Here is a 26971-nt window from a genome sequence, read left to right on the forward strand (position 1 = left end):
CAGTCTCCCCTTCTCCCCCTGCCAATCTCCCCATCCCCCTATCTCCGCCGTCAATCTCCCCATCTCCCCCACCAATTTTCCCAACTCCCCTGCCAATCGCCCCTGCCAATCTCCCCATCTCCCCCTGCCAATCTCCCCATCTCCCCCTGCCAATCTCCCCATCTCCCCCTGCCAATCTCCCCATCTCCCCCTGCCAATCTCCCCATCTGCCCCGCCAATCTCCACATCTCCCCCTGCCAATCTACCCACCTCTCCTGCCAATTTCCCATCTCCCTGCCAATCTCCCCATCTCCCCCTGCCAATTTCCCATCTCCCTGCCAATCTCCCCATCTCCCCCTGCCAATCTCCCCATCTCCCCCTGCCAATCTCCCCATCTCCCCCGCCAATCTCCACATCTCCCCCTGCCAATCTACCCACCTCTCCTGCCAATTTCCCATCTCCCTGCCAATCTCCCCATCTCCCCCCGCCAACCTCCCATCTCCCCCTGCCAATCTCCCCATTTCCCCCGCCAATCTCGCCATCTCCCCCTGCCAATCACCCCACCTCTCCCGCCAATTTCCCATCTCCCCCTGCCAACCTCCCCAAATGATTGTGGGTGGGTGGTAGAGCAGTTCACTAATGGCTGCAGTCATACCGAACACAAAAGAAAATGGTCACTGATATTGGAAACCTAATTTTAGCCATAGCCTTGACCGCCTTTGACAGAATGAACCATCTTCTAATGACCCTCATATGTTATCCATCTGGAACTGCACACACCTGGTTCCATTCTTATCTTATATTAATGGAGAATCAATCTCAAGTCTTCCATTTCCATTCCCTGATTTTTTACCCACTGGAGTTCTCCAAGGGTCTAACCTTGGCTCCGATCAATCTCTCATGTACATAATGCATCATCCAAAAACTAATGTCAAGTTATTCTCCAGCTCATCAACATCCATCTCAAGACCTCCTATAAGTTGCCAGGTATCTATTCAACATCCAGTGCTGGATGTTAGAGATTTCCCGCAACCAACTATTGGGGAGATGTAAGCCATAATCCACAAGCTGCATTGCCGAGCCACCAATTCCATCCACCTCTACGGCAATTTTCTGAGCTGAACCAAACTAATCCTACATTTAACTTCAAGATAACATGAATGAGTTGGACCGAAGGGTCTGTTTCCGTGCTGTACATCTCTATGACTCTATGAGCTTCTGACTACTGTGTGAACCACTGCTTACTTGATAGCAAACTTGTTCCTGAATCAGAATGTTCTTAGTATAAAACCTACTCCAGGACTCGAGCACATAAACCTGGGACTCCAATACTGTACTAAGTGGGTCTTTCAGTTTAGGTGCTGAACTGTGGTTCTGTCTGCCTCTCAGGTGGATATTTCAAAGAGGATTGGTGGGATTACCTTGGTTTGCTTGCCTGATTTTTTTTTGTTTTTAATTTAATCCAAATGTCCATATATGTAATGACGCATCTCTGGAGCAGGTGAGATTTGAAACGGAGCCTCTTGGCTTAGAGGTAGGGACACTATCACTGCTCCACAAGAATGTTCATTGTTTGCTTTGTTTTCTAAATGTGCCGATTGTTCACAGATGGTTCAGACAGCATGAATACATCGAGAAGCTGAATATGCAGGCCATCATCAATGCCACTGCTGACCAGGACGAATTTGTCAAGGAAACTATTTATTCTCATGGGAAGGTAGAGTTTGTTAAGCAAAAAACACAAGTAATATTTTGCATGTCTGACTAGCCATCAAATTCTGACAACAGCTGTGCACCAATGATTCCTTTTAAATTCCATTGTCATGTGCAACTTTATATCTTTTCCATGGACTCATATGCATGCAGGTTATTAGACAATTTGCATCTGAAAACCAAATCTTTCCATTCTTGTTTTAGATGTTGATGGGCTTTTACTGTCTTTCCAACAATTTCAGATATCTAGCCTTAACTACACAGAAACAGAAGTTCCTGCAATTTTCCTATTCAGTGTTAAACTGGTGGTATTGTCAGTGTCTAGATCTCCCATAAAGGAGTCGGTAACCAAGTCTTTAGGGTTTTGCCTTGTCCCTAGGATCCATCTATGCACAGTCGGTGTTGGAGTGAATACTTTCTACCTGAAGAGTTGTGATCTCTTGTGAAGCTGTTTCTTGATAATCTCCAAGTAACTCTGTCTTTAAATCCTGTGATGAAGGCATGGTCTCCTCTGCTTCCTGTTCCTCCTTTCCCTCATGTACCACCTGATCCAAGGAACTCCCTTTTCTGTGGAGAGTATTGCACTCATTGCCATTAAGCCCAAAGTCTGACAATAGTATCCCCACTGAGGGCAGGGCAGGATTACTTTTTGAGTGAGTGACTGCCCAGTTGTCCTTGGCAGCCTTATCCTTGCCTTTCTGCTCATGTGATGCTAAAGGCTGCCAACTTCATTTTGCCTGTCTCTGTGCTTTTTGTGCAGCACGAGAGGCATCTCTTTACCAGGTTTCCAAATCCTGTTTTCCCTCTTGTGAGACTGAATGATGCCTTGACTGACTGTACTCTATTGTGTAGTCTCCACTTGCATGTTTAGAAACCGTCAGCTTCTGAATCACATACACCCTTTTAAATATACCATTCTCAGCCTTTCGAAATAAGGTTTTTAACAAGTTTAATCAATATCCATGCAGAGGATTGCAACAATCCTGCCCTGCCTTCCCCTCATCCTGATGCTTATTGCCAGTGTAGGGATCATGCTTTTAAATTGAGACAGTCTCAAAAATACATTTGTACCTCCATTCCTGCCCATAAAAGGGTCAGAGAATTCAGCCCACAGTTCCCTATCAAACTAATGCAGCACAGGTAACTCAGGAAATGTTTGGAGTAAGTAATGGTTCCACAGAGAAATGCTTATGCAGGCATCTAGATTGAAAGAGATCAGGATTAATGACCAGCTGATTTGCAAATGCCACAGTCTGATCCATTCTGTCATGTTGTTCCTTCTTTCCAAAGCAATGCTGGTTTGCTCAATCCTGGATTGACACCGACTCTTGCTGTCATCTACACTGAGGGTACTTCAGGGACTAAAATCGTAAATATCATGAGCAGTGAATGTTTTATATGCTCAAGCTTTCTTATCAGTGCTGAAAATAGAGAGGATTAAACTAACCGGTATCAAGGAAAAAGGCCTGATCCTATATTAAAATTCCAGGTTGCTGACCTGTTGGATAGCCTCTTTGATACAAAGCCTTCTTGCTGCCTAATCCTTCCATTGATTTGTGTTGCTATGAGATTTTATAGCTGTCATTTATATATTGATTTCATTGCAGGTCCCCACACTGATTCATGAACTCCTTGCTGTAGAGGTCTGGAAACAAAAAGTGTTTCCTATATTGTGTCAGCTCCAGGATTTCAACCCAAAGGGCACTTTCCCCATATATATTGTGGTGAGTGAAAGAGTCCACTGAATGTCTTCACAATCGGAGTCAATTAATTGAATTCTGCCAGTGTTAATTTCGAACTAACTATCCAAAACTGCTGTCAGAAAATTTGGCAGTATACCAAACACTAGTACATTTCACTTGAGTAAAACAATTAAAGGGAGAAGGATGAAGTTCTTCCATGGATGATGTAACTCTTCATCACATAAGACCTAAGACCTCATTTCTAACTATGCATTAATAGTGACAGGATCCTGAATGTCTGAAGGATAAAGTCTATCTGATGACTCAATGACAGTTGTAGAACTCCATATTTGATTGACAGCAGGAGAGAGGTGTAAGACATTCTCTTACTCCACGAGGTGCAGATAAACTTACTACAAAGGATATGATTGCATTAAAGAGCGAACAAACATTTAGAACATAGAACGTAGATCAATACCAACCTGTGAACTATTCTCAGCTCATCCCTCTACACTAACCAGAATTTACCAGGATATTGCCAGATATGGAGAATAACAGCTATGAAGAAAGAGTATATAAGCCTAAGAATATTTTCTTGGGAACACAGGAGGCTGAGAGGACATTTAATTGAGGTTTAAAATTAATTTGAAACTAGATAGTTTGAATAATAAGGCCCTATGATTTTGGTTAGCAGCAAGGTCTTGGGAATATAGATTTAAATTAATTGGCCTAGGATTGAAATAACTCCACAAGGTCACCCTTTATTCACACATGGATAGTCCTTGACATTGATTCAGCTTCCTCAAGGCCAGCTCTGAGTGAACAGGATGTCTGACATTCCTTATCAGTCAGCCAAGGCTCCCTCATTGGATCAGAGTAACAGCCCCAATCAGGAAATCCTATGTAAATCACTATAAGAATAAAGAGGGGTTGAGAATTTATTTCATCCAAAGGATGACAAAGGTCTGAAACTCAACTGAATGGGGAGTAGAGACTTTAAATATAAGATGTGAGCATACTCTTGAAGTGTTGTAGGGAACAAACCAAGAACTGGAAAGTAAGATTGAGTTGAATAGTTCTTTCTAAGCTGGCATAGGCATGATTGGAAGAATGGCCTCTTTCTATGTAATTATTTTTTCTATATCAAAACAAATTTATTATACTTTTGCTGTTTAATACATCATGTGAAATGCCACGATGCAAAGTAGGTGAGATACAATTTTATTATTAAAGATAATCAGTAATCATACTCTGGCACCAAGGGGACTGAGTAAATTTGAAATGATTGCGGGTGGGTGGTAGAGCAGTGCACTAATGGCTGCAGTCATACCGAACACAAAAGAAAATGGTCACTGATATTGGAAACCTAATTTTAGCCATAGCCTTGACCGACTTAAGCTACTTTAACAATAATTTTTCCTCCATTATAAATATCCATTACACAGTCTGTCATTTGAACTTTGTAATAAAACCCCAGAAGTTGTGAAGCCAGTGCAATTCAGCTTTCCACTCATGAACCAAAGAGTTAGATGTTGCTATTTAGTGTGCATTGTGTGAGTGCAACCCTGAATGGAAACTGACTTTCAACCATTACAGCATGGTGATTGCAGTGTTTTGGGTCTTGATGTGTTGACGTTTATACACAGCACAGACAACTTCTCAGATGTCATTTGTCAATGTTTGAGCTATTAATGTATTCAATTCTTCATACAGAGAATGGTTTCAATATCATGTAATACTTCTCACGGACAGAATATTCTTGTTAGCTCTCTATCTCTTAATTTTTTTACCCTATTTGTTATGTAGATTCATCATGAAGCAACCATCATTAACCTCCTAGAAACTATTCTTTACCATAAGGTGAGTATATTAAACATTTTAATTAAACTAACTGTTCCAATAACAAATTTTAATAATCTTGAGTGTTCAATTGTTCATTTTCCTCACAAAAATACTCATCATTCTTTTACTTTAAAGGTCATCAAAGTCTGAATGTCAATATAATTTTGGTTTTCGAAAAATGCACTTAATGGATTTGAGAAATGCAGGAGTATTGATAGAGATAAAATGAGTCTGTGCCAGCTCCGTGCAGTGGGCTCACAGTGATCAGCGATTAACTTTTCACTATTCCAGTTTTAATTTTCCATTTATTTTGAAAATATTACCAAACATTACAACTTCAACCTAAGTAAAAGCAACAGTGACACTAAGAAATGAGTCTCTAAGAAGACTTTGAAATAACATTCTGTAAACTTCAAAACAAAAAGAAAATTGGATGTGGTGAAAAACTGGCTGCCAATGAAATATGCTATCTATTTTGCACTGCTGGCAGGAACCACTTTAACCCATGTAATGTTTTATCAGTCTCTGTAAACAATGGTATGAGTTACCATCAACCAAAACACAATGCAAATAGCATAACAACATAAGAAACACGAGCAAGATTCAGCCATTTGGCCATTCAACCTTGCCCTGCTACTCAGTAACATCATAGCGGATCTGCCTCAGGCCTCACTCTCATTTGTGCCAGCTCTTCATAGCCTTTAACTCCTTAATGTATCCAAAATGTATCTAGCTCCTCTTTTAAATACTTTGTGATCCAACTTTCACAACTTTGGCATAGAGAATTACAGACAATCACTGCCTTCTGGGAGAAGAAATTCTTTTGCATCTCCATTTTAATTAGGTCTTCCCCTTATTTTCTAATTATATTCCTACCAGAGATTCATGTTTCTCCCACTAATAGAAACATCTCAATACCTACTCTGTCAAGCCCTCTTAGAATCTTAAGCAAAATTAGAAGTTGCTCGAGAAACTCAGCAGGTCTGGCAATGCCTGTCGAGGGAAAAAAAGGTTAACATTTCAAGTCCTGTGACTCTTTGTTTTATTCTCCTCAGAATCTTGTATGTTTACTTGGGTTTACTGCACAGAGTCATCATCTCAGTTCCAAATGCTAACTATGGCCCTGGAAAACTCCAAATATATCTGAACTAATTACTCATTGTTTTGCATAATTTCCAAATCAATTAACCTTTGCAGTTCTCATAGACAATCTGATTCTTTGTTCTGCACTGTGTAGCATGAAGAAGGAAGAGAACTCTTACACAATTCCTGATCCTACTACCTCACTGTTACTAATCGCACTCTTCTGAAAATACGAATATTTTTCTCTGATCCCTGAAGTCCAATCATTTCATTGTCTTGGACGCTTAAGAGAAAGTATCAGGGGATCCTAGATGGCAGTGATCTAGAAAGATCGCATTGCAGAGCTCCATGCCACATTGCAAGCGGGATGAAGTCCTAACCCACCCTACCCAGACCACACAATATCCTGGGACTCTGGAAATGTCGTGGAGTCCCAGGAAACTGTTATAAAACAACTTACCTCAGTTTTCGCCTTCCAAGGATGTCGAAGAAGGGAGCAGGTACGTCTGAGGCTGGGCCAGTGGCTCAGCATGCAGGATCCTCTGGCTGTATTTTCTACCAGGTCCTGTTAACAGAGCTCGTGAAATCTCGTGAGATGTTGGAAGCAGGTAGGAGTCAAGCTGGCCCCAATCTCTATAAAGCTGCAGAAGCATGAACAGCAGCTGGGAGACCTTGAGAAAAAGATGGATGAGGTAGAACACAGAGTCACAGTGGTGGGAGCTGATATCGGTTCCTCCAAGGATAGGATCCAGGCCCTGGAGACACAGGTCTGTAATTTTCTTGACCAGGTTGATGACCTCGAGAACAGGGGCAGGAGAAAAAACATTTGGATCGTCGATCTGCCAGAGGGTGAGGAAGGTGAGCAACCAGTGGAATTCATTGAAGACTGGTTGCCAAAATTCCTTAACTTGGAGGCTGGAATGGGAAGCTTGAAGATTGAGAGGGCTCACCGGGTCATGGCATGCAGGTCAGGTCTGGACCAACATCCTCGTCCTATTTTGGTGCAGTTTCATCTCTACAGAGATAAGGAGAGAATCATCAAAGCTTCCAGAATCCCTAATTTACGAGGGATTATGTTCTTCCAGGACTTCTCAGTGGCAGTGATCCAGAAAAAAATGTCTTATGATGGCATCAAGAAAAGACTGAAGGAGCTCAGGATCCAGTATTCTCTGAGGTATCTGGCGGTGCTTCGGATCACCTTAGTGGATCTGTACATCTCTGACACATCAGAGAAGGCTAGAGACTTTGTCGACAAATTAACTTAATCTGAACAATTTAATATGTACAAATAGTAATGTTGTTTGGATATGTCTCTACTTTTCTTTTTTAAAAAAAAAGGAAGCCCAGTTGGGGCCACCTTTTCCTATTTATTATTGGTAATAATCTAGTATAAACTAGGCTCAAGGGCGACTGGGATGTTTATTTTCAATTTCTAAGTTAGGTTATACCAAAGGATGGGTAGGGTACTTATTTTTTTCAAAATTTCTTTGTACACATTGTTATTCCATGGTGTATTTTCTTTCTTTGCTGCTTGTGTTTGTGGTGCGGCTCTAGCTAGGAGGAGAGAAAATGGTTGGGATGGCTAGATGCCTACTTATGGGCTGCTGTATTGGCAGCGGGATGGGAAGTTGGGTTTTGGGATTTGTAGATGCCCCTTTATGGCTGGGGGAGAGTTCCTCTATTCAGTGCCATTGGCGCTTCATATGTTGGTTTGCTTTTTGGTTTTTGTTGTATAGAATCTTTAATAGCTTTGCAGGTTTGTTAAATGTATTGGTTTTAGTTTATATAGTTTTTATGTTCAATGGATTTTGCAACACTGAGGCTCGGCGATTTGTAATTCGAGTTCCTCCACTCTGGAATCTAAATGTTACTGCAGAAAGTTATGGCTAATGACTTGATTAAGTGGTGTACCTGGAACATCAAGAGGAGTCACTCGCTAATTAAGAGGAAGAAGAGACTCTCGAGTCTGAGAAAGAAAAAGGTGGATATTGCTTTATTATAGATGATAGGGAGCATTTGAAACTACAGCAGAATGGCTTTGATTGGGTTTACTTTTCATCTTTTAAAACCAGAAGTAGGGGAGTGGATCTATTGGTTAGGAGGAATCTCCCATTTAAGTTACTAGACTGTGTTAAAGACACACACGGGAGGTTTGTAATCCTCAAAGCCTTGACAAATGGGGAAGAATATGATGTTTTAAATATTTATTGCCCTCTGGCCCAACCCCTCAAGTTTCTGGTAGATCCGTTCTCTAAGTTGATCAGTCTCGAATCTTGGCATATCATCATAGGGGAAGATTTTCATTGTCTTATGGATCCCATGATAGTCAAGTTGTCCAAAGCCCCCCCAATACCCTCTGCACAAACTAAACAATTAGTGGACCTGTATGTGGAATTTAGGTGGGTGGACATCTAGAGGCATATCTACCCTACAGGCAGGGATTTTAATTTTTTTCCAATCCACAGAGATGTCACATCAGGATTGATTTTTTTTTTCTGACCCCTGTAGCAATCCTGGACATCATGGCATCTTATATGTTTGGTAATATTACCATATCCGATCACGCCCCAGTGTATCTGTTAGTTAAGATTAAGGATGCTATACTGGGCCCAAGGCACTGGTGAATGAATCCCTTTTTCCTTAAGGATAGTAAGTTTGTGGAGTACGTTTCTAAGAATTTAGGGTGTTCCGAGACATTATTTCAGGCTCGGTTAGTAGCCCATCTGTCCTTTGGGAAACTGCCAAAACCTATGCCAGGGGGAAGTGGCAGCAGGACGAGCAGCAACATCTTCTCGAAGCACAGTTGAAGGCAGCCGAGAAGGCTTACTTTGACAGGCCCTCGTTGGCCAAGCTACAGAGGATTACAGCACTGCGGTCTGCATTGACTCACACAAACAGCAAAGAAGGAGCTTACTTTCACAAAACAAAGATTGTACAAGTATGGTGACAAACCAGGCAGTACCTAGCATATCGTGCCAGGAAAGGGAGAGCCCCTCAAGCCATTATGTCGATTAGGGAAGGGGTCCGGAGCCTAACATGTGATTTCAAAAAGATTAATGCAGCATTTCAGAGATTCTCCTCTGAATTATACCAATCTGAGGGTTGTGAGAAGGCGCAGGCCAAGATAGAGTCCTTGTTCAAGGATCTGGAGCTTCTGGATATGACCCCCGAACAAGAGTCTTCTTCAGAGGTGCAGGAAACTGTGAAGCAGCTTCAGAGTGGAAAAGCAATTGGTCCTGATGGACTTCTAAGCAAATTTTGTAAGGAATTTATAAGCATATTGTCAGGCCTGATGCTCAACATGTTCAATGACTCGTACAGTCATGAGCATCCCATGCCATCTCTAAGAGAGCTGAAAATGTGTTGCTGGAAAAGCGTAGCAGGTCAGGCAGCATCCAAGGAACAGGAGAATCGACGTTTCAGGCATCAGCCCTTCTTCAGGAATGAGGAAAGTGTGTCCAGCAGGCTAAGATAAAAGGTAGGGAGGAGGGACTTGGGGGAGGGGCGTTGGGAGGTCAAGGTGAGGGTGATAGGCTGGAGTGGGGTGGGGGCGGAGGGGTCAGGAAGAAGATTGCAGGTTAGGAAGGCAGTGCTGAGTTCGAGAGATTTGGCTGAGACAAGGTGGGGGGAGGGGAAATGAGGAAACTGGAGAAATCTGAGTTCATCCCTTGTGGTTGGAGGGTTCCCAGGCGGAAGATGAGGCACTCTTCCTCTAACCGTTGTGTTGCCATGGTCTGGCGATGGCAGAATCCAAGGACCTGCATATCCTTGGTGGAGTGGGAGGGGGAGTTGAAGTGTTGGGCTACGGGGTGGTTGGGTTGGTTGGTCCGGGTGTCCCAGAGCTTGGCCAACGAGGGCCTGTCAAAGTAAACCTTCATTATACGTGGATGGATGTCCTCATTTTTTTTGTCAAATCCAGCAGTTTCAGTGCCTCTCCTGATACAATGTAGCAGCTCCTTTGGCACCTTTTCAGGGTACAAGATTAGTTTTTCAAAATCAGAGGATATGCCTATGGGTGGTCTTACGAGGGTGCTAGATCTTGAGGGTGAATCTCTATTCCCATTTAAGTGGTCACAGTAGGGATTTGTGTAATTGGGCATCTTCATCACTCCAATTATTCAACAAAATCAAACAAGACCTTCAAAGATAGGAGGCCCTTCCTGTCTCATGGTTAGATTGGATAGCTCTTATTAAGATGAATATGGTACCCTAAACGAATGCTCCCCCTGATTTTCGAGAAGAAAACATTCAGGAGACTGCACAGCTTGTTCACCTTTTTAATTTGGCATCGTAAGCGGCCCCTTATTAAATTAGCTAAACTACAATTGCCTCACAGATTGTGGGGGAGTGGACCTTCTGGACATTAAAAGCTACCAACTAAGCTCATTTTTATCCTATGTGAGTGACTGGGCCTGTAGGGACCCTCTTTTAATATGGTTAGATATCAAAACCTCCCAAGCAAAGTGCTGTTTTTGGACAAAATGAGGACAGTTAAGGAATATTACTATAACCCAATAGTTATCAGTACTGTTAAAGCATGGAGGGCAATTCGGCAGAGGGAATGCAGTATTGGCAAAACATCTTCTTTTATACCTATAGTGGGTATGCCGGGTTTTCAACCGGGGATGATGGATTCAAGATTCAAGCATTGGGCAGCTAGGGGTTTGTCTTACTTGAGGGAGACACAATGCTGTCTTTTGATAAGTTAGCGCGGAAATATGAGCTATCTAGCAGAGACCTCTTTCGTTTTTTTTCAAGTTAGGGATTTTATTTTTTAAAAATCTTTCACTTTTGACTGATCCCTACAAATCCGACATAGAGAGGAGGGTACTCAGTACTAAGAGTACACATTATATCATCAGTTGGGGGGTGTCCCCTCAGATGAGTTCAATCGGCTTTGCAGGGTGAGGGAGAGAGAGCTAGGCGTTGAGGTCTCCTCAGAGGCATGGGAAGATTAGATTACTTACAGCGTGGAAACAGGCCCTTCAGCCCAACAAGTCCACACCGACCCACCGAAGCACACCCACCCATACCCCTACTATCCAAATTTAAAACAACCCTTTCTAATCAAAGCTACCCTTTCAAACCCATTACTGCATTTTCACATGTTATCTGGCCTTGTTACAAGCAGTGTTTACCTCTGAATAAGTGTAGCATACAGAACAGTCAAGTCTGCACAAAACATTATAATATTTATCAGTCCTTACCAACCATCTTCTAGACTGGAATAGATTTCCCAAGTAATAAGTAAATGTTAAATACCTTTTAACTGGGTCATTATCCCTTTAAGAAACTAACTGACAAAACAGCGCTTTCGTGAAGTTGCATGAATGAATTAAATTCAGACTGACAAATAGTAAATAAATCTCACAACCCAGCAGCAGTAATCAGTTTAATATCTGGAAAAATGCAAGAAATATATCAATTTGCAATAGGGCCCATGCTTTACAGTTGAAGATCCTCCACAGGGCCCACTTGGCTCCGGATCGTTTGTCAAAATTTAAACCAGGGGTATCTTCAACATGTCCCAAGTGCGAGGTCGGTATGGGCATTCTTACCCATTGTGTCTGGTCCTGTGTTAGGCTTCAAACATACTGGAACGCTGTGCCAGGTACAACGGAGAGGATTTTTGGGTGTAAGGGTGGAGAAGGACCCGATCTCTCCTCTTCTTGGCCTGCCCAGTGAATTCCCTGTAGATGCGCATAAGAAGAAACTTTTCAACATCCTTACTTTCTGTGCAAGAAAGAATATCTTGTTAGGTTGGATGTCCAAAAATCACTTGGGCCTGTTGGGGTGACATAAGATTGTTACGGAGCATATCCCCTTGGATTTTCTTACAAGTATGGTACACCACAAAACTGAGAATTTCTGTAAGACATGGTGGCCCTTTTTGGACTACCTGGACACAGATTTGTCTGCCACATTAATAAGTGCTTTTATATAGAAGTAACGATTGTGCTTTACAGGTCCAGTATCCAGTAAGGGGGAAACTGCTAACGTATCAATATGTGAAAATTAATGCTCTCGCTATTCAAGAGTTAGGGTTTGTTTTGCTGAGCTGTATTATTATTCAGTAGTTTGTTGTTCCCGTTATTATATATTTAGTTAAGTAGTTAGTTGGAGTTTTTAAATATATTTTTATATATGTTTATACATTTGTACAATGAGGGTGGTATGGGTTTTTAAATTTTTTAATGTTCTTTCTTTGTATTGTTTAGTATTTGTTGTAATATTTAAAAAATCTACTTTTCAATAAAAATATTATTTTTAAAAAATGAGAAAGTATCAGCCTACCTGAATTTTGACTTCCCCTCTTTTGCTTTTGTCACCCAGAATACATCCAAGTTAGGCATCTACCTTGGATCCAGTATGTTGTTGTTAAGGAGATTTTCATTAAATCAAAAAAAAATCTTAGCTTTTTTTTAAAGGACAGTAGTAGCAACAAAATGGAGCATCTACTTCACAAGGTTCAATTCAGATGAAGTAGATCTATCCCAAAACATACTTGAAGCTGTCACTCCATCATGGAGGTGAGTATCTATGAAATCTGCCATCTCTGCAAACTTTTCACCCTAAGGCAAACTGATTGGAACATTTAATAAATATTTCTTCTTTTGCTTTTTTACTATAATAACATATTGTTCAACCATAGTTACTGTTGATCACCAAATACATCTTCTGAAAGTGGGAACATTTCTGCAAAGAGGAATGAATCCCTTCATGACCCATTCTCGTTATACTTCCAATTCCTTGATGCTGTAAGAAAATTAGTAATTCCATTTACTCAGTAACAGCATTCCAAAGGTCTGGTTTGTCAAGTGATGCAATATTATCTTTTTGGAAACCGCACCATAACGAGTGATGTAACTGTGAAAGCAATGGACTTTCAAATCTTCTTGTGAAAATTGATCTGTTTGATCCTAGCATGGTGATGGGTGAGATATTCATCCACTGAGCTCTGTTTTCAAGGCCACAACTAACAAAAAGTTTCTTTTTAATTTCTTGCATGCAGGACGTGTGTGATTCTGCAGATGAGGCAATTCTGGACCTTGCTGATTATTGTCATAGAAAGTTGACCCTTCTTGCTGCACGGAATGATGACCCTGAAAATCAGGAACAGAACAAATCATCACCAGCATCCCTACAGGTATGATAGAGTTACACTACTGATGATATGACATTTAACTTTTATTTATTCTTTATTGTGATATGGGCATTGCTGGCTGGCCGGTATTTATTAAACGTCCATGGTTGGCCTTGAGAAGGTGGTGGTGTGCAGCCTTCTATAACCATGCTGTCCATGTACTGTAGACAGACCTACCATGTCGTTAGGGAATTCCAGGATTTTGATTCAGCAACAGTGAAGGGACAATGATTTATTTCCAAATCAGGATGGGGAGTAGTTTGGAGAAGAACTTGCACATGGTGTTGTTCCCATGTATCAGCTGCCTTTGTTCTCCGAGCTGGTGGAAGTCATTGACTTTGAAAGTGCTGCCTAAGGATCTTTGGTGAATTGGTGTCTAGATTGTATTAATGTATTTCAACAGTCTGAATGGAGTTTATTTTATGTACCCTGTAAAATTAGTAAATGTTTTAAAAAAGAAGTGAACAATTCAATAAGCAATTCAAAGGAAAACATGGCATGATTTCATGTTTTAGAACTTTTACTCCAACAAATGCATTAAAATCAACATAGACTAAACATTACCAAGGAAACAAATGTTGGACATAGGAACAGCATTTATCTTTAACTTCTTAGCACTATTATTAGCTTCTTAATACATGTGGGATCATGTTCAAATAACAACTGGAATTGGTGTGTGGCGAAAATAGCCTCTTTTATTCAGCAATCACTGTTCAGTTTGGGGTGGCAATAGAATCCCAAAATGCAGTTCTTATAAGAGCCCCTTTATACACAGTTCTTACTTATATTAAAATTCCATGACTATGGTGTTAGATTTTTTATCCATAGTACACAAAGGTTTGAAGTGCTTCTGTCCTGGGAGAAAGGAGATGGGTTAAAATATGTGCTAAATGCTGGCTGCTACTTTTGATGGGATTAAGTGTGCCTGTCTGCTTTGCTTGCATAAATGAGAAGTATGAGTCCTTTTTGTCTTTTAAATTAGATTAGATTACTTCCAGTGTGGAAACAGGCCCTTCGGCCCACAAATCCACACCGACCCTCTGAAGAGCAACCCACCCAGACCCATTCCCTTACGTTTACCCCTTCACCTGACACTACAGGCAATTTAGCATGGCCAATTCACCTAACCTGCATATCTTTGGTCTGTGGGAGGAAACCGGAGCACCCAGAGGAAACCCACACAGACACAGGGAGAACGTGCAAACTCCACACAGACAGTTGCCCGAGACAGGTCTCTGGCACTGTGAGGCAGCAGTGCTAACCACTGTGCCACCGTGCCACCCATTAGTAAATGTTAGTAAAAATACTAGGTCCATATGCCCTAAATAAGTTCGAAATTTTAGCTTTACTTAATAAAAGAATAAAGGATATTAAACTGATTACTGCTGCTGGGTTGTGAGATTTATTTACTATTTGTCAGTTTGAATTTAATTCATTCATGTAACTTCACGAAAGCGCTGTTTTGTCAGTTAGTTTCTTAAAGGGATAATGACCCAGTTAAAAGGTATTTAACATTTACTTATTACTTGGGAAATCTATTCCAGTCTAGAAGATGGTTGGTAAGGACTGATAAATATTATAATGTTTTGTGCAGACTTGATTGTTCTGTATGCTACACTTATTCAGAGGTAAACACTGCTTGTAACAAGGCCGGATAACATGTGAAAATGCAGTAATGGGTTTGAAAGGGTAGCTTTGATTAGAAAGGGTTGTTTTAAATTTGGATAGTAAAATATACTATAGAACAGCAATTTTATGAATGATTGCAACAGTGTTATAGTGAATAATGGGTTAATAAAGAGTTATGAATGAATTATCAGGAACCCGGTATTAATAAAGCAAGCTGGGGGTGAGTTAATAAAGATATAACACCATATCTCATAACACAATATCTCACATACAACATGTCTATATTGTAGTGTACTGATGGCAGAAGTGTAGTCTTGTGTTAAAATATGTTCATCTTGGCTTTAACAGGGTCTATTGTCTATGCTTCACCAGGTTGAATCTTCTATTGCCCTTTTAAACAAAGTGGAGAAAGTGAGGACTGCAGATGCTGGAGATCAGAGAAAGGTGTAGGGCTGGAAAAGCACAGCCAGTCTGGCAGCATCCAAGGAGCAGGAGAGTCGATGTTTTGAGCATAAGCTCTTTATCAGGAATAGGATGTGAAATGCTTATGCTCAAAACATCGACTCCCCTGCTCCTTGAATGCTGCCTGACTGGCTGTGCTTTTCCAGCACCACACTTTGACTCTTTTAGACAAAGTGCCCTTACTCAATTTTCACAGTAGCATTAAATGGATTTGCAGTAGCAAGATGCAAATGATGATTTCTTGGTTTTAACACTCTGTCACTCATGTTCCCTCTAACAGGAGTTCTGCGCTCACCAGTACTCTGCTTTGTGATTATCCTAAAACAGTCATTTTCTTCTAGCTGGCATAGTATTAACTGGTTGGTGGTCTTCCACATATCTGTCTGCCTGACTTGTCCTGAGAGTCTGTATACAGCAAGGCCAGCTGTTTTTCTCCTTTCTGTTGAGGTGTTAAAATTTGCACTTGATTTTGAATAATTTCAATTTGAGTTTCTATCTCCACAATAAGGCAGTCATATGAATTTGTTTCCAGGATCGATTCAATATAAGGTCACATGCACTTGTCTCTGGGCAGATCCCATATGAGAGGCCATTCTCGTCTCCAAACTACTGAATCTTATCTTGAATTAAAAAGCAGTTTATGAAGTCCAGTATTCATGCAATTTCTTTGACAGTTGTCCTTAAATGTATCTTTGAATAAAGCAATGTAACATAATGTACCACTAATAATATTAAGATAGTTGTTGTCATGATTGCAAACTTAGTACCCTGTGATCAGTCCCTTTTAAGAATTGGTACAGGACACGACAATGCAGAGGAATGTCTTAAAGAGATCATTATGTACACATTATGTTAGTATTTCAGATTCAAATAATATTAACCTTTCATCAATTATTCCTTTACTAATTGGTATTTTGAATGATATGGAGCTGCCAGTGTTGGACTGGGGTGTACAAAGTTAAAAATCACACAACACCAGGTTATAGACCAACAGGTTTAATTGGAAGCAGTAGCTTTCAGAGTGCTGCTCAACCACCTGTTGGACCTGTAATCTGGTGTTGTGTGATTTTTAACTTAGTATCTTGAACTAATTGACAGTTAGGGCCTTAGAGACAAAAACATGAATGACATTCAGTGTACCACTGGCTGGTGTAGACAGGCATTTAATTTTGATGGGCATAATTGACCATTTGTCAGTCTTAGGTTTTAATATGACCATATTATTTCTCTTGAGTTTCTCTCATTTTATTAGCATCGCTAGATTTCAGACTTGGCTGAATGTTGTTATTGTAGCTACTAAGGCATAAAATTGTAGATTGAAGCTCCTTTCCGGCAGTCGAGCAAATAACTCAGTAATATTTCAATGCAGTACAGAGGAGTATTGCATCTGTTGAAGCTGCCATCTTTGGGAATGAAATATTAAATCAAATCTTTGAAACTCAAAACATTTTGAATCTCAGAAGTTCACAATAATGGTCCTGTCACAGTTCAGATGGGACCAGTAGCACTGCTCTCACTTCCCTCTATATTGGTGCCAGAGCTCCACAAATTAGAACACATTTCGTCTGCACCAGTCTTTCAGCCATACATTAATTTTGTAATCTTACTTGGTCTATACCATTGGCTTCCCTAGACAATATTACCTTTGAAAGTCTGCTTAATTTTGTGCCTAGTTTCTAATTCTGCCTATTTCATCGACACTTAGATGGATCATGATGATTGGATCCTCCCCCTTTCATGGCAAGTTCTTCTTCGGCCTGAGCAGATGTCCCAAAACAGCCTTGTGTGCTTGTGGATTAGATTTCTGCTGTCACTTAGGCTTGCTGCTCAAGACGTAGGCACAAATATTGTTTGATTGGAAATTCTGACTGTATCCACATCCTGTGTAACTAAGGTTAGGTGAGGTTTTAATGTGCTCCTTTGGCAGAAATAGTTCTTTGAGGCATGGTCTCTGGGAACCAGGAAGCCACACCCACAATATTGAGGATATACTGGTGGCCAATTTGGTTTTTGACAGGTATCCTACACAGTCAACCATCACCCTGCTAAATGGTTCCACAGGAACTAGTATGGGAATGAAGGGGTGGTGTTTTTTTTCCATTTTTTTACAGACTGGGGCTTTCCCACAATCGGGCATATATGGCATATTTTTCAGAACTATGCTATGTTCTTTTGGAGGCATTGCCAGTAAAAATGCTGGCTTATACTTAGCTTGGGCCTTCCAAATATTTGCTTGGTCAGCCATGAGAAGTTCAAACACTCAATTTCATTATCTCCAAAGAGTACATGGATAGCACCACCATCCTCTTTTCTTCTGCAGGTCTGTGACCAAGTGTCTCTTTTCTCATCGCATCATTTTAAAATAGTAGATTCAGCTGCAGTTTGGACAGTTTGTGTCATTTTGTTTAGCTCCAGCTCAACTTGTTGAGCCATGATCAGGGAAAGCTTTCTTATAACTTAATTCTGATTGTTTACCATCTAGGTTTTCAGATTTAGAGCCATCTATCTGTGATTCAAATTTTGGGCATATTTGACCATTGACTGGTTCACTATACTGATGGGCATCATGACAGGAAACGTTTCCTGTAATTGGTCTGTCTCCTTTACCTCACTTGATCTTTCTGAGACTACTGGGAAGTCACTACCACGTCCTAAACCTCACACTTCCAGCCCACCAAGTCATTTCCTATGACCAGATAGACCCTATCCACTGGTAAAGTATGGACAATCTTGAGTGAATTTTTAAAAAAACCTTATATGCACAGAGGATACACGTTTGTCCATCTCATCTGTGGAAATCTCTGAAAACATGGCATAAACTTCATGAACTTTTCCAATTAGTCTGCTCTGTACAAACAATTTTCTGTGGGTCACTTCACTTGTTTTGCAGTATTTTTCAAGTCAAATGAAAATGTCTCTACATATCATTGTTTAAATGTTGGATTTGCTTGTACAAATTCAAACAGCTCTGTCATTGCTCCTGAGTTGTTGGCAGATTTGTCTCGAATACTATCTTCATTCAAGCTTTTTTCTTAAATATATTTTTATTGAAAAATAGATTTTTAAAAATATTTTAACAAATACAAAACAATACAATTCAAAGCAATACAAGGAAAGAACACAAGAAAATATTTTAAAAACCCAACCTGCCCTCATGTATAAATATATATACACAAAGAAAAATATATGTTAAAAAACCCAACTAACTATTTAACTAAATAAATAATAACCAACAACAAACTAATAAATAGTAATAACTTAACTCGGCCAAACAAGATATTCATACATTAACAGTTCCTTCTTCCTGGATATTGGACCCTTAAAGCACAATCGTTACGGATATATAAAAGCCCTTACTAGTACGGCAGATAAATCTGGATTCAGGTAGTCCAAAAAGGGCCATCGTATCTTATAAAAATTCTCAGTTTTGTGATGCACAAAACTTGAGAGAAAATGCTCCATAACAATCTTCCGCCAACCTGACAGGCCCAGGGGGTTGTTCTTTCTTGTGCACAAAGTGAGGACATTTTTTCTTACGCGCATCTACAGGGAATACGCTGAGCAGACCAAGAAGAAGAGAGATCGGGTCCTTCTCCACCCTTGCACCCAAAATCCTCTCCATTGTACCTGCCACAGCGCTCCAGTATGTTTGAACCCTACCACAGGACCAGAGACAGTGAGTCAGAATCCCCGTACCGACCTTGTACTTGGGACACATTGAAGATACCCCTGGTTTAAATTTTGGCAAACGGTCCAGGGGCAAGTGGACCCTGTGTAGAATCTTTAACTGTAAAGCATGGGTCCTATTGCAAATTGATAGCTTCCTTGTGTTTTCCCAAATATCTTCCCATGCCTCTGAGGAGACTTCAATGCCTAGCTCTCTCTCCCACACCCTGCAGAGTCGATCGAACTCATCTGAGGGGGTAGCCCCCAGTTGATGATATAATGTGCTAACAGAAAGTGTACTCTTAGCACTGAGCACCCTCCTCTCTAAATCAGATTTGTAGGGAACATTCAAAAGTAATTTTTTAAATAAAATCCCTAACTTGAAAAAAAATGAAAGAGGTCCCTGCTCATGTTTCCTTGCTAACTGATCAAAAGGTGTTTCCCTCAAATAAATCACCTCTGGCAGACACACCCCTAGCTTCCCAATGTTTGAATCATGAATCTATCAACCCAGGTTGAAAACCCGGCATACCCACAATAGGTGTAAGAGAAGATGTTTTGCCAATATTGCCTTCCCTCTGCCAAATTGCCCTCCATGCTTTAACAGTATTGGTAACTATTGGGTTATGGCAATATTCCCTAACAGTCCTCATTTTGTCCAAAAACACCAAGCTAGTAAGGGGGCACCTTGCCTGAGAGATTTTGATATCTAAACATATTGAAAGAGGGCCCTCACAGGCCCAATCACTCACGTAGGATAAAAGCGAGCTTAGTTGGTAGCGTTTAATGTCTGGGAGATCCACTCCCCCCAATCTGAGGCAATTGCAGTTTAGCTAATTTAGCTTATGATGCCAAATAAAAGGGCTGAACCAGACATTCAATCTCCTGAATGTTTGCTTATCGAAAATCAGGGGGAGCATTCATATAGGGTATAACAAACGGGGAAAATATTCATCTTAATAAGCGCTATCCGACCCAACCACGAGACCGGACGCGCCTCCCATCTTTGAAGGTCTTGTTTGCTTTTGTCAAATAATTGAACAAAATTAGCTTTGAACAGCCAATCCAGAACTGAACCATGAATACAGACAACCCCCCATGACCACGTAAATGGAAATCAATATTCGCCCTTAAGACCTAACACCTTTGTAAGACCACCCATAGGCATAGCCTCTGATTTTGCACGATTAATCTTGTACCCCAAAAAGGCGCCAAATACACTGATGCATTCCATCAGACAATGCACCAAAACTGCTGGATTTGACAAAAAAAAGCCCATCGTCCACATACAGTGAAATATTATGTGATTTTGACCTCATTTCTGGAGCTGGTATATTGGGATCCCTACGAATGACCTTTGCCAATAGTTCAATCACCAATGTAAAAACCAGTGGCGAAAGAGGGACAGCCCTGCCGGCTGCCCCTAAAAATGTTAAAATTGTTTGATCGCACCCCATTGGTGATGACTGCAGCGAAAGGGTCTTTGTGGAGAACCTTTACCCATCATAGATGCATAGAAATGTAAAGCATAGAAACAAACCCATCGGTCCAACCTGTCCATGCTGACCAGATATCCTAATCCAATCTAGTCCCACCTGCCAGCTTCTGGCCCATATCCCTCCAAACCCTTCCTATTCATATACCTATCCAAATCCCTTTTAAATGTTGCATTTGTACTAGCCTCCACCATTTCCTCTGGCAGCTCATTCCATACACGCACCACCCTCTGTGAAAAAGTTACCCCTTAGGTCTCTCTTATATTTTTCCCCTCTCACCCTAAACCTATGCCCTTTAATTCTGGACTCCCCCACCCCAGGGAAAGACTTTCTCTATTTATGCTATCCATGCCAGTCATAATTTTTGTAAACCTCTATAAGGTCACCCCTCAGCCTCCGACGCTCCAAGGAAAACAGCCCCAGCCTGTTCAGCCTCTCCCTATAGCTCAAATCCTCCAACCCTGGCAACATCCTTATAAATCTTTTCTGAACCCTTTCAAGTTTCACAGCATCTTTCCGATAGGAAGGAGACCAGAATTGCATGCAATATTCCAACAGTGGCCTAACCAATGTCCTGTACAGCCGCAACATGACCTCCCAACTCCTGTACTCAATACTCTGACCAATGAAGGAAAACATACCAAGCACCTTCTTTACTATTCTGTCCATCTGCAACTCCACTTTCAAGGAGCTATGAACCCGCACTCCAAGGTCTCTTTGTTCAGCAACACTGCCTAGGACCATACCTTTATGTGTATAAGTCCTGCTAAGATTTGCTTTCCCAAAATGCAGCACCTCGCATTTATCTAAATTAAACTCCATCTGCCACTTCTTAGCCCATTGGCCCATCTGATCAAGATCCTGTTGTAACCTGACGTAACCTTCTTCGCTGTCCATCTCCAAATTTTGGTGTCATCTGCAAACTTACTAACTATACCTCTAATGTCGCATCCAAATCATTTACATAAATGACAAAAAGTAGAGGACCCATCCTTGTGGCACTCCACTGGTCACAGGCCTCCAGTCTGAAAAACAACTCTCCTCCACCACCCTCTGTTTTCTACCTTTGAGCCAGTTGTATCCAAATGGCTAGTTCTCCCATATTCCTTGAGATCTAACCTTGCTAACCAGTCTCACATGGGGAACCTTGTCGAACACCATACTGAAGTCCATATAGATCACACCTATGGCTCTGCCCTCATCCATCCTCTTTGTTACTTCTTCAAAAAACTCAATCAAGTTAGTAATACATAATTAGTCCTTGCCTTTCCAAATACATGTACATCCTGTCGCTCAGGATTCCCTCCAACAACTTGCCCACCACCGACGTCAGGCTCACTAATCTATAGTTCCCTGGCTTGTCCTTACCACCCTTCTTGAACAGTGGCACCACGTTAGCCTACCTCTAGTTTTACGGCACCTCAAATGTAACTATCGATGACATAAATAAATATCTGAGCAAGAGGCCCAGCAATCATTTCTCTAGCTTCCCACAAAGTTCTAGGATACACCTGATCAGGTCCTGGGGATTTATTCACCTTTATGTGTTTCAAGACATCCAGCACTTCCTCTTCTGTAATATGGACATTTTTCAAGATAGATTTTTCACCATCTATTTCCCTACATTCTGTATCTTCCATGTTCTTTTCCACAGTAAATATTGATGCAAAATACTCATTTAGTATCTCCCCCATTGTCTGCGGCTCCAAACAAAGGCCTCCTTGCTGATCTTTGAGGAGCCCTATTCTCCCCCTAGTTACCCTTTTGTCCTTAATGTATTTGTAAAAACCCTTTGGATTCTCCTTAACTCTATTTGCCAAAGTTATCTCATGTCCCCTTTTTGCCCTCCTGATTTCCCTCTTATGTATACTCCTATTGCATTTATACTCTTCTAAGGAATCACTCGATCTATCCTGGAAAATCTCAGCAAGTCTAGCAGCATCTGTAAGGAGAGGAAAGAGCTGATGTTTCTAGTTTAACAAACGTCAGCTCTTTTCTCTCCTTACAGATGCTGCCAGACCTGCTGAGATTTTCCAGCATTTTCTCTTTTGGTTTCAGATTCCGGCATCCGCAGTAATTTGCTTTTATAATTTGATTTTACTTGATCTATCCTGTCTATACCTGACATATGCTTCCTTCTTTTTCTTAACCAAACCCTCAATTTCTTTAGTCATCCAGCATTTGCTATACCAACCAGCCTTTCCTTTCACTTTAACAAGAATATACTTTCTCTGGATTCTCATTATCTCATTTCTGAAGGCTTCCCATTTTCTAGCCGTCCCTTTACCTGCGAACATCTGTCCCCAATCAGCTTTTGAAAGTTCTTGCCTAATACCGTCAAAATTGGCATTTCTCCAATTTAGAACTTTGATTTTTAGATCTGGTCTATCCTTTTCCATCAATATTTTAAATCTAATAGAATTATGGTCATTGGCCCGCTGACACCTCAGTCACCTTATTTCCCAAGTGTAGGTGAAGTTTTGCATCTTCTCTAGATGCATCCACATACTGAATCAGAAAATTTTCTTGTACACACTTAACAAATTCCTCTCCATCTCAACCTTTAAACTATGGCAGTCCCAGTCTGTGTTTGGAAAGTTAAAATCTCCTAACATAACCACTCTATTTTTCTTACATCTTACCAAGGCTTCACCCAAACCAAACTGCTCCAGAGTATAGAAAAGATACGGCCACTCAAATGCCTTCTCTGCATCTTGAGAAATCACCAATCCCTGTACTGAATTCCATTAAGTAGCCTCCTAACATTATTGGAGGATCTGCAGCCCTTTATGAAGCCCGTCTGGTCCTCTTTAACAACAGAAAGTAACACAGTCTCCAGCCTTAATGCAAGAGTCTTAGAGAGGATTTTGAAGTCTACATTTAAGAGTGAAATGGGCCTGTACGAAGCACAGTCCTCCGGGACCTTCCTTTTTTAAGAATAAGTGAAATATTGCCCTCTCTCAGAAATGGAGGGAGACAGTCATGGCTGTATGAGTCATTAAACATGTTGAGCATCAGGCCTGATAATATGCTTATAAATTCCTTATGGAATTCGCTGGGAAGTCCGTCAGGACCAGGACCTCTCCACTCTGAAGCTGCTTCACAGCATCCTGCACCTCTTGCTCTGATAAGGGGGCATTGAGAAAAGACTCTTGTTGGGGGTCATGCCAGGAGCTCCAGATCCTTAAAAAAAGATTCCCTTTTTGGTCCGCTCCTCCTCACAACCCTCAGATTGGTATAACTTAGAGTAAAATCTCTGGAATGCCACATGAATCTTTTTGGAGTCACATGTTAGGTTGCCAGACCCTTCCCTAATCACCGTAATGGGTTGAGGGGTGCTCCTTTTCCTGGCAAGATATGCTAAGTATTTGCCTGGCCTGTCACCATGCTCATATAACCTTTGCTTTGTAAAAGTAAGCTCCATTTTTGCTGTCTGCGTGAGCACGGAATTCAACGCAGACCACAGCGCCATAGTCCTCTTGAGCTTGACCAATGAGGACCTGTCAAAGTAAGCCTTCTTGGATGCCTTCAACTGTGCTTCGAGGAGACGTTGCAGTTCGCCCTTCTGCCACTTCCTACTTACAGAGTAGGTGATAACTAACCCCCTGGCATAGGCTTTGGCAGTTTCCCAAAGGACGGATGGGCGACTAACCAAGCCTGAGTTAACGGCTAAGAACGCCCAAAATTCCATGGAGAAGTACTCCCCAAACTTATTATCCTTGAGGATAAAGGGATTCACTCACCAGTGCCTCGAACCCACTGTAACATCCTTCATCTTAACAAACAGGTACGCTGGAGCATGATCGGAGACAGTAATATTACCAATCATATAAGATGCCACCAATTCCAGGGTTGCCACAGGGGTCAGAAAAAAAAAATCAATCCATGCCTGTTTGGTGGAGACGCCTCCAGGCGTCCACCAACCCTAATTCTACACACAGCTCTACTAATTGTTTAGTTTGAGCAGTGGGTATCGGGGCATTTGGGCAACCTGTCTCCTTTGAGATCCATGAGACAGTTAAAATTTCCCCGATAATGGTATGCTGGGACTGGAGACTGATCAGTTTCGATAATGCATCTACCAACAATTTGTTCAGATGAGGTTAATTTGTCCACAAAGTCTCTTGCCTTCTCTGACATGTCAAAGAGATGTACGGATCCATCTGAGGTGATCAGAAGCACCGCCGAATACCTAAAAGTACTGGATCCCAAGCTCCCTCAGTCTTCTCTTGACACCGTCATAGGATTTTCTTTTCTTGATCATCGCCTCTGAAAAGTCCCGGAAGAACATGATCTGAGAGTCCTCATAAATTAGAGTCTTCGGGTCCTTCCCTGGATTCTGCTAGCTTCCACGATTTTCTCCTTATCTCTATAATGATGAAACTGCACCAAGAGAGACGAGGACGTTGACCCAGACCTAACCTCTGTGCCATGACCCGGTGATCCCTCTTGAGCCTCAAGCCTCTCATTCCAGCCTCCAAGTTAAGAAATTTCGACAACCAGTCCTCATAGATTCTGCCGGTGGCTCACCTCTCCTACCCTCCGGCAGACCGATGATCCGAATACTTTTTCTCCTGCCCCTGTTCTCAAGATCATTCACTTGGTCGTGCAGATTACGGACCTGCCTCTCCAGGGCTTGGATCCTATCCTTGAAGGAACTGGTATCGGTTTCCACAACGGTGACTCTGTGTTCAACCTCATCTGTCCTCTTTTCCAGGTCTCCTAGCTGCTGTTCGTGCTTCTGCAGCATGATAAGAGATCGGAGCTAGCTTCTCCTCTATCTGATTCCCCAACATCTCGTGAGATTTCACGAGCTCCTTCACCAGGGCCTGGTAAGTAATTGAGTCCAAGGATCCTACAGGCTGGGCCGTGGGCCTGGTCTTGGATGCTCCTCCTCCCTTCGTCAGTATCCCTGGATGGCGAAAATGCAGGTAAGTAAATTTTTCACAATTTCCTGGGACTCCATGACCTTTCCAGAGTCCCAGGATATCACAGTGGTCCAAGTTGGGCAGGTTAGAAGTTCGTCCCGCCTGTGCTGCAGTGCAGAGCTCTGTAACACAATCCTCCTAGATCGCTGCCATCTTGGGTCCCCCATTTCAAAGCTTTTTTAATTGAAATACCTGGATCTCTCTCTGAGTCCAGTTCTGGTCACCCAATTATAGAAAGGATATTACCAGGGAGGCTTTAGAACAGATTTACCAGGATATTACCATGTATGGAGGTTTTGAGTTATCAAGTAAGGCTGGGACTTTTTGCACTGAGCATAGGAGGTTGACAGGTGACCTGATAAAATATTGAGGTATAGATAGTTATCTCTTCCCTAGGATGGGGAATTTCAAGACTAGGAGGCACATTTTTAAGGTGGGAGGAAAGAGATTTAAAAAAAACGAGAGTCCTTTTTTACACAGAGGGTGGTTAGCTTGTGGAAGTGGTGAATGTGGATACAATTACAATATTTAAAAGACATTTGGATAGATGCATGAATAGGAAAGGTTTGAAGGGAAATGGGTCAGGAGCTGGCATTGGTTTAGTTTGGGGTTACATTTGGCATGGACTGCTTGGACCGAAGGGTCTTTTCTGATGCTATATAACTCTTTGACACTGTTATTTCTCATTCCTGTTTGAAAAGAAAAGCAATGCCTTTTCTGTTTGCTGTCCTTTCCTTTGAAATTCCAGTCACCACCTCTTCTGTCCTAACTAATTAAATGCCCAGAACACTACTTTTAGAATTACTTGTTTCTTAGATATTGGTCTCAATTCCATCACCAAATTGTCGAACCATTATTTTTTGTTAATTAGGGACAATGCCTTTAACCTGTTCCAATGTATCCCACCTGACTGCAAAAACACTCTTGTTCCAAAACAAAGCAGTTTAGTTATCTATGTAGGTAACTACTCTCTTGAAACTAATACACAGTACCCACATCATCCCTCGCCTCATTGTTACCCATCCAACCCCTAGTGCCATGAACTCTGTACTGCCTCTGCTTTGCTTACTTACTCACCTGGGGTATCTACACACCTTCCACAAAAGTAGCAGCTGTACCACCCATATCTATCTCCGTTAATACCTGTCTCTTTCTCATTCCAGGAGGAAAACAGCCTACATTAGGGCTGAAAGAATCCAGATGGGATATTGGCTGCCAAAACATGCGACTCCTCGTCCCTTGTATGAGAGAGCTGTCAATAAGATGCTTAATAAACAATTATCCCCTTAATTGACAATACCCTGCTACCTAGCAAGAAATACACCACACAATTTATGAAGCATATAA

The 26971-nt window shown here is 41.4% G+C and overlaps 1 protein-coding gene across 1 annotated transcript in view; it reads left to right on the forward strand.

Annotated features, from left to right (window-relative positions):
- The window catches only part of zmynd10 (zinc finger, MYND-type containing 10), an 87730-nt gene that overhangs the window by 32169 nt on the left and 28590 nt on the right, over positions 1–26971 (forward strand). The window contains exons 2-5 of the mRNA XM_072582671.1: positions 1588–1696; positions 3300–3416; positions 5181–5234; positions 13312–13446. Of these exons, the coding sequence (XP_072438772.1) occupies positions 1588–1696; positions 3300–3416; positions 5181–5234; positions 13312–13446 (415 nt within the window). The remainder of the gene's footprint in view (positions 1–1587; positions 1697–3299; positions 3417–5180; positions 5235–13311; positions 13447–26971) is intronic.

This window comes from Chiloscyllium punctatum, chromosome 12 (genome assembly GCF_047496795.1).
Source record: "Chiloscyllium punctatum isolate Juve2018m chromosome 12, sChiPun1.3, whole genome shotgun sequence".
Taxonomy (NCBI): domain Eukaryota; kingdom Metazoa; phylum Chordata; class Chondrichthyes; order Orectolobiformes; family Hemiscylliidae; genus Chiloscyllium; species Chiloscyllium punctatum.